The sequence below is a fragment of the Aphelocoma coerulescens genome, chromosome 11 (assembly GCF_041296385.1).
Source record: "Aphelocoma coerulescens isolate FSJ_1873_10779 chromosome 11, UR_Acoe_1.0, whole genome shotgun sequence".
In the NCBI taxonomy this organism is placed as follows: domain Eukaryota; kingdom Metazoa; phylum Chordata; class Aves; order Passeriformes; family Corvidae; genus Aphelocoma; species Aphelocoma coerulescens.
In genome coordinates, this window is record NC_091025.1 from 8,747,162 (window position 1) to 8,759,588 (window position 12,427).

General features: G+C 43.9%; 1 protein-coding gene across 2 annotated transcripts in view; it reads left to right on the plus strand.

The window, feature by feature from the left end:
* Positions 1–7,171: 7,171 nt before the first annotated feature.
* CBFB (core-binding factor subunit beta) overlaps positions 7,172–12,427 on the plus strand; it is a 39,898-nt gene continuing 34,642 nt past the window's right edge. For both annotated transcript variants that reach the window (XM_069026883.1, XM_069026882.1), the window contains exons 1-3: positions 7,172–7,282; positions 7,510–7,596; positions 12,002–12,118. In XM_069026883.1, coding sequence (XP_068882984.1) covers positions 7,205–7,282; positions 7,510–7,596; positions 12,002–12,118 — 282 coding nt within the window. In that variant the 5' untranslated portion in view covers positions 7,172–7,204. The remainder of the gene's footprint in view (positions 7,283–7,509; positions 7,597–12,001; positions 12,119–12,427) is intronic.

Below are 12,427 nucleotides of genomic sequence, written 5' to 3' on the forward strand. Positions count from 1 at the left end.
AAAGAAGAACAGAGCTTTGAGTCACTGTTTAGCTTTCTTCCCCATGATCTCAAATTAAACCCAAGAACAGCTATCCCTACAAGGGCTTTGCTTCCATGCTTTGAATCCTAACATACCCTGAGCTGCTCAGGCAGGAACAGACACTGAGGCAGGATACAAGCTCCTCTCTCACATCAGCCACCAACTTAGCTTGTGTCAACCAATATCTTACAGTGCTGTGTATGCTAACAGGATGGGGAAAAACCCAAAACAAAAACAAAGCCCAAGACCCCCTGAAGACCGGAAAAAAATATAATTAATCCAGAGTGATGATGTTGCATTTAGCTTATCAGATCGATTCAAGTGGTGGAGGCTACAAGAGAAGCTTGTATTTTGACTATCTTTTACACAGGGTCTCTGATTGTGACCATTGTCACCCTGATTCTTTCATTTGGAAGGAAACTTCAGATATCCTGGGTGGGCAGGTTCACATCCACTCTGATCTGCCTGAATACTACAGCTGGCTTGTGCTTGGCCTGAGGAACTGAAACTGTCTGCATTGTCCATTCTCATGTCTGGAAGCCCTTGAGATTTGAAAATCTGCAGGCACTTTCAGAACAGCTCCAGGACTGCAGATCTTGTCTGGCCCTTTTATGTCTGATTGTGCTTAATGGTTTTAAAATTTATGAAAGGCATCTATACCATCGCATGCCACCCCCCGAAATCATGCATATGCTTTTGGAAAATGTTCAAGGGAGGTGACTCTGTCCCTTTACTCTGCTTTGCTGAGAGCCCATCTGGAGTGCTACATTCAGCCCAGGGGATCCTGGAACAGGGAGGACATCAACCTGTTGGGGTCGGTTCAGAGAAGACTGTGAAGATGATCAGAGGCTGCAGCATCTCTCCTATGAAGACAGGCTGAGAGAATCAGGAGTGTTCAGCCTGAAGAAGAAAAGGCTCCAGGGAAACCTTATTGCAGCTTTTCAGTACTTAAAGGGGGCTTATAAGAAAGATGGGAACAAATGTTTTACCAGGGCCTGTTGCAATAGGACAAGAGGTAATGGTTTTGAACAAAGAGAAGGTCAATTTAGATTAGATATAAGGAAGAAATTTTTTACAGTGAGGGTGGTGAGGCACTGGCACAGGTTGCGCAGAGAGGTGGTGGATGCCTCATTCCCAGAAACATTCAAAGTCAGGCTTGCTAGGACTCTGAGCAGCCCCATCTAGTTGAAGATATCCCTGCTTGTTAGAGGGGGATTAGACTAGATAGCCTTTAAAGGTCCCTTTCAACCCAAACTATTCTAGGATTTTAAGTTTTTAATGGATTATAAAATGCAGTGTAAGGAGACAGTGTGGCTGATAGCAGCACAGTAGATAACACAGAAAAAGCTATGTCTGAACAACATACAATTGAGTGCCATTAGCACTGTCTGTGTACTGATAACAGCATCTTCAGAGCTATTTTCACAAAGGCAGTTTTTAAACACTTCCTTTTATGTATTTAGGCTTGTGTGAGTCACATTTTGTGCTCAGTTAAACTTTCTCCTCATTGCTCAACATCTGGGATAATGACAGTGCCTGGCTCTTTGCATAGATATCTCAAGATCTTCTTCTGGAGATCTCAAGTGACTTGATAGGTGGGCGAATTAAGGCATTAGAGGTGAAACCATATGCCCAAAATCATCACTTAGAAGGCGAAAGGCAAGGCTGGAAGAGGCATCCAGTCCTGGCTTCTGCTTGCCAGGCAAAGGAGACTCTGAATTCAGGTAATATTTCTTTTAACAGTTTGTGCTGAGATTGGTAACACGAGAAAAAAAGGGGGTTTAATGTAAAAACTGCATACTTCCATTGCCAAAACATGTCTCAATAGCACAGAATCATAGAAGTTTATACTTACTGCAATCATCATCACTGTCCCAAATAACCAGAATGAAAGTCAAGTAGCCTTCTGGGATAATCTGTTTTAGTTGTCTAACAATTGTGTAGCTCCGGCTCCATTGCATAACTTGGAGGAATAATTTGTTCTGATGTTCTCAAGTTTCATTTCATACTGTTTTTACTAGAAAAAAATCATCTGTATTCCCCTGGTTAATGGAAAAAATTTAAACAGATTTTCAATTCATTAAGATGTTGTGTATCAAGCTCATTGATCAGAGGCCACCTTTGCTACATCAGACTCCTGAACCTGATACCATGCTGTACTTTCATATTTGCATATTCGTGACCTTTTTATGATTAGTTGCTGGCACTCAAGTGTCAGAAGGATGTATTCAGGTGGATGTCCCAGGCTGTACAGGCCATGCTTTTGGGGGAGAAGCTGCATACGTACATAACATGCATGCTATTGAAAGAAAGGCTATTCCTTTGTGAAGCACACTGTTAAACTGCCAGTGCTTACAACCAGAAACAGCCCAGGGTGTCCAAATCACACAGCCAGGAAAGGATGGCTGTATTTACTGGCCTTTCATGTAGGCCTGCCCATGAAGATATTAGGTATTTTGTTGCATTATGGTAGTAACCCATGCTGAAGCAGAGGTGTGGATACAGCCTCTTCAGTGTGAGAGTAATTGTGACTGGGATGCTCACTGTGGAGGCTGGGAACTTGGGCTTCAACAGCTTTAGTGAGGGAAGGGTCTCCTAGCTCCTGGCTGAGTACTCTAAATGCTTTGAGTTATTTAGGCATCTTCTTTTAGGAAAAAAGTTCCAGCTTTGGAATCTGGAATGAAGGATGCATCTGTCTTGCAGCCTGGTTTAGAGAGAAGAGACATGAGGTGCTGCTTCCTCCCTCATACCTGCCATGCTTGGTGTTTTTTAAGTGGTAGGCAACTTCCCACTCATAATGCAAAATTGGATTGTTTTGTTTTACTGTTGTGGTATGGCTCTTATCTCTGTGTGCTAGGTAAGATGTTTAGCTATCAACTTTGGACTTGGCCAAGTCCTGAAAGCTGCATGTTGTTGCCTTTGGAGTCCCCTCATGCATCTCTGCATAAAGTGCTTCCACAGACATGAACGGAATGATAGCTCACGGTCCTTTGCATTGCCCATATCCCTCATCTGGGTTATTTTGGGAGTCCTCAGATAAGATAGATCTTTATGCTGATGTATGCAGGCTAGACATGAAAGGCTGCTTTGGGGGTGAGCTACGGCATTTCAGGATGGTTTCTGCATGTGACTGTGGGTCCATGAACTGATCAGCAATACCCCCCACTGGTGGGGTGACTCGCATGAAGATATTTGGGCTGGAAGGATCAGTTGTAGTAGCAGGGAAATGAAAATTATTCTGGATGAAAGAAGGCAATCTGCTCAATTTCTCCCCCTCCCCCCCGAATTTTGTAGTACCCATAAGCACAGACCTTGCGTAAGTGGATTGCATTTCACACCTAATGTGCATAATTATATCTTGCAAACAGTTTATTAATGGATCTATAATCACAGAGTAGCTTGTACATACATAATGCTGGTGTTTGATTATACTGCAGCTGCCATAGATCAATGGATACACAGGAGTCTGCCTTATTAGTGTCTCACATGTGCGAAGTCTAGAGAACAATATAACACCGGTGCCATGCAGTTGTTCATCAAATGCTGCTACCTAGGGGAAACCAGAGGTTTTAAAGACGTGGTAGAGGAGGGTTATAGAAAGAACAGTACATACCAGGACTTGGAACTTGAAGAAAGCTCCCTTTCTCAAAAACATTCCATCTGTAAATCCTTCAGTGGTGCTCTGTCTCAATTATCAATGCACTGTAAACATGTTAGATCTTATTTTGGAAAGGGATGTGTTCTGAGAATTCACTCAGAAAGCAGCATGCCTACAAGCTTGACCACTTCTGTTTTCTGAAGGTGACTCACCCGGAGGACTGATGAACAGCCTAAGTTCTTGTGAATCAACAGACCAGAGACTTGCACACTGAGCTAAGCCTACTAATACCTAAGCAGCCTGAACCACGGTGAAACGGTTTGCAGAGATATCACCAAGATGCCTTTGGGAAGTAGTTGCATTTGGTTATGCACAAGGAAAAAGCTTCTAGCTTGTTTTGGTGTGTTGTGCTAAAAGCAAGAAAGGTTTGGTGAGCTGCAGAATTCCCATGAGATTGTATCCCATCTCTCACACAATAACCTCAGTTTTCCCTCTCATGTCCCCCAGCTACCACCTGCAAAGCAGCCTCTGATCTATGTTGACTGTCTGGCTGGTGGCCAGTGACTCTGGCCAAACAGGGTAAATAACTGCACAAATTATGCTCTAGCCTTTCGTGCTGCAAAGACATTATTAGTTTGTGTGCCTCTCCTACATCTAGTTAGGAACAAAAAAATAGGAACTTCACTGTCTTTAGGACCTTAATTGTCTTGTTAAATGCTGGGGGCTGAGAGAGGTAGAGAAAGGAAGAGCTGGTGCAATTTTATAGCTTTTCTTGATGACAAAACATGTCTAAAATAATTGTTTTCTTTATATGACTATGAAATAATTGGTTGCCTTTGCTAAGAAGGTATTCTTCAGCAGAAAAGATCTTTTTTTTGCGTGTGTGTGTGTGTCAGCTAGCTTAGTGTAGAGAAACTGGACAAATTCAGAAGAATAATATGATCCTGTACTACTACATGCTCCATCTCATCCCTTTCAGCTATCCTGCTTCTGCATCAACTAACTGAGGCAAAAAGCACAGGCAGTGTCTGATCTCTTACAGACTTTCTGATAGTATTGACTCACTTTATTTAAGAGAAAAACTTTGGAAAGATGGAAAGTGCAGGATGACAAATGTTAAACAAAGAGCTGCACGGGGGAAAGCAGTCAAAGTCAATGTTGTTTCCAAAGTCTTGAAAAATATATGCCAAGGTCAAAACACCAAACTTGCTAGGTGATTACATCTCCTGTTTCTTATTTTAGGGGTTTACAACCACTCATCTTGCTTTTGACCTTGGTAATTTTTTTTTTGCAAACTGTTGTTTGGAAGGAGGCACAGTTAGTTTCGGGGATGAGGAGGTGGAACTGGGTGAGGTAGCAGCAAGGAGTGAAAGATTATTGGAGGTCAAGAGAGCAGATTTCTACCTTATGAACTTGGCAGTTCTCCTGCAGGCCTACGCTCCTGGTATTGATCTTGCTGTAAGATGAATAGTGATATGGATTTTTTTTTTAATGTTTTATTTTGGGACCTCTTAAATGTGGCTGACATTCACGAAGATTTCACTTAAGGGTGGATATTAATCTAAATGAATCAAGACAATACATAATATTTTATGTTTTCAATCTCAGTGTATTTTCTTTTCAGGTTGAAAAAAGCCTTTTAAAACAGTTCTTTTAATGCTTTTAACTTCTGAATTTATCTATATGTCTGCATTACAGTAACATACCAAAAATCAGAAGATACAGCTTAAACAGTTATCTTCAGTCTTCCTTTGGATCAGAAATATTAAGTTTCTCATAGCATATTTTCTACATTTAGAAAAAAAGTCTGAAGTTTTTTCTATGAAGTCTGTATACAATTAGTTAAGGGTTACAGTTACTTTGCTCATTTTTTTACTATTTTGCTCATACTTGATTCAAATCAAGTATTTTGGCTAACCTTAGCATTGCTGGCTTCAATTTGCATGAGTATGTGTAAAGTTAAGATTGCAATACTGAGAGATTAGAAAGCCTCATTTCTTTATTAAAAAAATCTAGTATGCTCTAATATTTCAATATTAGCAACAGGTACTGTAATACCTAGCTGTTTTTGGCTCATGCTGCCATCCTTATGATGCTCCGGAGCTGCTAAAAACCTGGGTGAGTGGTTGTAGGAAAAAACATCCCAGAATACTGAGTTGGAAGGGACCCACAAGGAACATAGACTCCAACTCTTACACCTGCATAGGACATCCCCGAGAGTCACACCACATGCCTGAGAACATTGTCCAAGTGCTGCTTGAACTCTGTCAGCTTTACTGCTGTGACCACTTCCCCGGGGAGCCTGTTCCAATGCCCAGCCACCCTCTGGGTGAAGAACTCTTTGCTGACATCCAACCTAAACCTCCCCTGGCACAACTTCAGGCCATTTCCTTGGGTCCTGCCCCGTTATATTGCCCCTCCACTTCCCTCATGAAGTTGTAGACTGCGACGAGGTATTGAGATATAACCGAGGTATGTATGAAAAAACGGATTTAGGGCCAGGTGATGTATGTCCTGCAGTGCTCTTTGATTGAAGTAGCTCCTGCAAAATGCTTGTTCATGAAGAATCAAGAGTTCAGGCTACTGTGTTTCTAGCATGAAAGTGAACTTTTCAAGCACTGGTGCAGCGAAGTGCTGGGTTTTGGTTTTGCTCTAGACTGACACCACGACTTCAAAGACAGCAAGCCACATCCTGAGGTGGTGATGGGTGCTCCTGCTCCCCTCGGGAACAGGCCCCCGCCTCGGTCAGTGTGGCTGGGCAGCTGCTGCTGGGCAGGCGGAGGGACTGACCGATGGATGCACCGCGTTTGGGGCGGCAGCCAGACAGCGGGCTGGCTCCTGTCAGCGGCGGGGCTCTGGGACCACCCTCGGGCTCCTCCAGCCTTCACGCTGACCTGGGGGAAGGAGCCAGACGAGGAGGTGCGAGGCCAGCGCTGTCCCTTCCTATCTGCCCCATCCTCGCCGCCAACATCGAGGCGTGGGGACACGGCGCGGCCACCGCCTGCTCGCCACATGAACGGGCCGGCGGAGCAGGTGCGGGGTCCCCGCTCCGAGGGGAGCGCTCCCCATCGCCACCGAGCCGCGAGGGGCGGCCGCTCCTCGCCCGCCGCAGTGCTGGGGCTGCTCCCCTCGCAGCGGGGAGGCGGAAAGCGCCGCGGTGACGGGGGGAACGAACGGGAGCGGCCCCGCTGCGGGCGAAACACCGCCCGGCCGAGGGACGCAGATGGGGGCTCTGAGTCACCCCTCGCCCGCTTCCCGCCTCGCGGGGCGCATGCGCGGCAGCGCCGGCGGAGTTGTGAATGGCGCGGCTGTTCGGGCCGAGTTTACGAGCCGGGAGGAAGTCGGAGGGGAGGGAGCGGGCTGGGGGCGGGAGCGGGCGGCGGCGGCAGCGGCAGCATCGAGCTCCGGCGGCGGCTGCGGCTGCTCTGCCTGCGCCGCGGGAGGAGGAGGGACGGGAGGAGGGAAGGGGGGGCGCCGCCGGCGGGGGCTAACAAAGGGCGAGGCAAGCGCTGGGGCTGGGACAGCGCGGGGCGGGCGGGAGGGAGGGAAGGAAGGAGGGCAGCCGGCGGCGGCGGCCCCACCACCATGCCGCGGGTTGTCCCCGACCAGCGGAGCAAGTTCGAGAACGAGGAGTTCTTCAGGAAGCTGAGCCGCGAGTGTGAGGTGAGGCGGCGGTGGCGGTGGGGCTCCCCCTTCTCTCTCTCTCTCCCTCCCTCCGCCCGTCGTAAGGAAAGTTTCCGCGGGCCGCGGAGGAGCCGGGGCAGCCCCGCGCCTCCCCTCAGCCGCGGCGGGAGCCGAGCCGGCGGCGCAGGGAAGCGCAGTCAGTGCACTCCGCTGCCCCCTTATCGTCGGGATTGGCCCCTCCTGATTGCGCGCCCTGTTCCCCGCAGATTAAATACACCGGCTTCAGGGACCGGCCGCACGAGGAGAGGCAGGCCCGCTTCCAGAACGCCTGCCGCGACGGCCGCTCCGAGATCGTAAGTGGCGCCGCGCTCCCCTCGGGGCCCGCTGGGACCGGGCCCGGCCGCGCTTGGCTCGTGAAATAAAAGTTTGAGGGACGCCGTCGGGGCAGCGAGCCTTTGGGCTTGGGGCCGGCCGTGCCGGGACGGTGCGTGGGGCCGGTCGGGGCCGCGCCGTGAAGGAGAGTTTTCCTTATGGAGCTGAATGACATCGGCTGCATTTCAAACGCCGAGGGAAAGGAGGTTTTAGTGAACAGGCAACATTTCTGTCCGCCTTAGGAATAGCGCTTTTTCGCTCGAAGGTGTCGGCTCGCTCCTGAGCGGGGAGAGTGGTTGTCTGGAGCGCCGGGGTGACAGGGAAGGAAGGAAAATCCCCCGGCAATGTGAACGGGCTGCACTCCTTCCCTGGGCACGTGCTACAGCTACAAGCTTCTTATTTCAATATTCAGCTTTTTTTCTTTTTTTTTTTTCTTTCCGGAAACAGTAGCTTTGAGAAATGAGTAGCATTGTTCAGAAGGCGCTAGCTTAAAGTCCTGAGTGAGCTGTTTGATGTATTTGTGAACTAAATCAAATGCTTTTAAAATAAGGCTTTGAAACTTGCAACTTCAGCTCCGTTTTTCTCATTCATTAAGGTTAGGTACAGACTACTGTCGCCCTCTGAAATAAGAAGTGAGATGAAGTATGGCTCGGAGTAGTCAAGAACTGACTCGTTATTTCCTGGTTTGATTTCTGCTCCAGGTTGCTTCTATAGGATCTGTATCTCATAGCGTTGTTAAGTTTGTAACGCTGTACTATTAAAATGCAGAAGTAACCTCTTTTTCTTTAACAGTATATAGTGAAAGAGAAGGTAAAATAGAAAATAAATCCCACTTCCACCAAGTTTGCTTTATGAGCATTCTTTAATTTCACATGGTATACATACTGCTAGTCAGGTCACAATGAAATTATTCTTATGCACAATGAAATTACTCTTATAGACATCCAAAAATAATTGAATACCAGTTACTGTAACTGATCTTGTTCATTTGCATTTGTCAGTAAAAGGATACTCGCTCAAGAACATGGTTACCTTTTACTGAATAACTTTATTTTAGCTGAATCTTATCCCTGCTTGTTATCTCTTGTCGTAGAACCCGTAATATTATTTACAAGAGGCCCCCTGTAGACAGGTTCTTAATTTTACTATTTTTTTTACATCAATTTTTCATTGTGCATGTTTGCTTCCTTCAAGAAATCACCAGGGAAACAATGGGTAGGTAAGGAAGACATAGTTTGCTAGCATTGGAAGTTCCTGCACAGGTGAAAGTGCATAAGATACCTGAATCCCTCCCGAAAAAAGAAAAAAAGCGCCATGTAGCTTTTAAACTAGCTTTCTAGTGTAGCCTATACAGTCATTTATATTAATGGGAAATTGCTGTAGTTTCACCTTTGTACTTCTGAGCCTGCTGCTGCCTTTTTTTTGCCAGAACTTCATCCCTTGGAAGCAACCAGTGATGACTGTTCTACATATTTTCACTCTACTTAATTGTAAAACAGGCTCTATATTTCTTCATCTGAAACATCTGGTTTTGTTTTGTGAACAGGGCATGAGTAGTCAGGTTTATTTAGAAATGTAGTGTGTGTAATGACTGATGTTAAAAAGAGCTAGTAATTTTACTTTTTTTTTTTAGTCTTGAATGTTTTTCCAGACATCAAGGATTTATTCTTTTATCTCCAAAGGGAGCCTTTGCAAATGACCTTACATATTTTGAAGCAGACAAAACCCCCCAGAGAACAGCTCAGGGGTTTAATGTAGAACCAGCAGTAGGTTGTTGGTTACGTATGTCAAACAGCTCTTGATTGAATAAAGGAAATAATTACCAATATTACTGAGAAGTAACTGGGAAGTGTATTAAATAAGATTTCACGTTTACTGGTAATGCTTTGATAACTTAAATAACCTCACATGTTTGGATGGCTTTGGAAGGTACTTGTGTTTATGTTGTCTGTGTGTGGGTCAGGTCGCCCTTGTACTACCTGATAAGCTTTTCATAAAATTCAAGACATAAATGTCTGATAGCTTTTCAGACTGGGCTTTAAAAGGCTCTGCAGACAAAACTAGAGTTTTCTTACTCTCAAGTTTAAAACCAAACCAGTGGTGTGATTTTTTTAAATTATTTTTTAAAATTTAATTTGTTTGTTATTTGACGAAAATTGATGGCTTTCATGTAGTCTTGTGTGGTTATTAGCAGGACTGTTCTCAAGTTTTTCAGTATTGACCTATGACTTGATTTGAGAAGCATATGGGTGCTTTAACCTGGATGGTTTTGTCTGTTCAAACGGAGGGAACAGACTTCAAAATCCAGAGAACAAATATCTACATAGCTTTTTAAATAGCTTATGGTTTAAGTGGTGCCTGCCTGACTCCATGAGGGTGTGGAATTTGTGTACTTTTATCTTCTTTTCTCTGATATTTTCCCCCTGTTTTTCATGACCTTCTAGCACACATTGGGGGTGGAAACAGGGAAGCATGGACACTTCGCTGTCTTGCTGGGTTTTCCACAAAGCAAGTACAGTCCTTTTGACCCAGTACCAGAACTGGACTGGTCCATAGGGCTTCAGTGGTCACCTGGTTTACTCTTAAAGATCTCACTCCTGGATATTTTAAATGTATAAATTAAGGAGTATAAAACACATATTTACTAAAGATGCTTGGAGGTAGGAAAACAGTTATTGAACAGACTAAGTGGTGAAGACTCAGAGTCACGAATATTTGGAGATAAGTGTAATTTTTTTGTTGATATGTAAATAGCATCCCTTAGAAAAGCAAAGGGATAATATAAGGTAGTCAGGCTGATAGTGATGGTCTGCAGCTCTGACAGATTTGATGCCTTCTATTTGTGCAAGTGTATTCCTGATGCAACTTCTGTTACAGCAATTGAAATGTTTGTCTTTCTGTCTTGTAAGGCAAACAAATATTAATGCACCAGTACAGGATTCTTCTGGCATTACTAGGACTGATTTGTTAATTTTAATGACATTGAGAATGTGCTTACAGGAGATAAAACATGCAAACAAAAACAACAACAACAAAAATTTAAAAATCTGTTTTTAAGGATAGCCTGGAAACAAGCCTGTTCGCAGAGTATTGGCCTCCCTTGGTGGAGAGGGAAGAGTCAAGACAAAGCACATCTACTTTCAAAATGGGGGGTATTAATCCTGTGACAGCGTTGCAGTCCATGACTAGAGCTATCTTAAATAACATGTAGCTATTGTGTCACAGGTAGCAGTACAGTTCTGCCATAAAGTGGCTGAATTCTGGGTTGCTTTAAAGAAATCTGCTTGTCAAGAAATTCCAACTGTTAAACTGTAATAGTTGTATAGCTTTTAAGAAAAGCTATATTCTGGATTAATGACCACTTAGATTTAAGTGATCATGGTAATAAATAGTCATTTGATTGCAACAAATTTTGTTTAACTCTGGGATTTTGAGAAGAGTGATATGCTGTGAGTCTGTATGAATATTCTCATGCTTACAGGACAACATACTCACCTGTACCAGAGAAGAGTATAAATACTGTAAATCTGACTTCTGCTTGCAAAAATATTATTTTTTATTTCATGGCTAGGAATTGCTCATCATGGCTTGGAGTTAAGATATGCAAACAGAGTTTTTATAAAGAAAACTGAATCCCATTTTCATTTGAAATTGTAGGAAATTGTTTGCTTGAAAGCAATGCGTGCTTTTTCTAATAGGTTTAAACCAGTCCCTTTAATAGTTTTACAAAGGGCTGCAGCTGAGAAGAATTCCTGCACTTGCCTTTTCTCACTGACACAGCATCTGCTGATCTGGGTATCACTGGTGTCTTAATGTGGTGTGAGGACTTTGTCCTGTGAAGCTTGATTGAACTCTGTATTGATGCTGCATGCCAGCAGATGATAAAATAGGAATGTTTACGTTTCAGTTAAGTGTCTATCTGGCTGTAAGTAGATTGTTAAAGGAAACAAGTCCTTTTCTTTTGAAAAAAGTTGTCCTTAGTAACGGGTCTAAGGAGTTAATTTTCCTTCAGCAGTGCTTCTTGTAGAGATATGCAGCCTTTTTAAAAAGCATGGGCAGTTTTTAATGTTACAGGTACTAAGTTGGTACAGGGTATCCAGACAGAACTGAAAGGACAGATTCTAATGTCAGCAAAACTGATTTGAAAGAAGTATTGATTCCATGTTGTATTTTATATCTGAAGCAGCCAATGGCAAATGTTGTCAAAATGGAATCAGATGTTTGTAACTTAATACTTAAGAAAAATGATGAGTGCATGTTTTTGACTTTAAGTATTCTCTATGCTGCCTGGCTTAAGACATAAACTGATGTAAAAATAAATGACTGCCTGCATAATTTATGTAATGTCTTGCTCCCTGATCCTGTTTGTATTGATTTTTCTAAAAGGCTTTTGTGGCCACAGGAACCAATCTGTCTCTCCAGTTTTTTCCGGCCAGCTGGCAGGGGGAGCAGCGACAGACACCGACCCGGGAATATGTCGACTTTGAAAGAGAAGGAGGCAAGGTAAGGAGGAAATTGTTGAAACTGAAAGAAATTTTTATGTTGTGCTTATGATCTTACTAGTATGGATTATATGTATGATGTGAGATTTCTAATATTTCACATCTCCATGCAGGTAGGTAGTGACGTGAGTACAAGAGAAAGCTGGTGAGGTAAAATATTGCTTTGTTTTAAAGCATGCTAACGTTTAGGTAAATGGAAGAATTGGGAAACATGGGCAATAGTGGTGGCTTTGTATTATTTTGAAAAACGTAACTATTTCTGCTGCCATGCTATGATAAAATTTTGGGGAGCAGTCTAAATTTGGTGTTG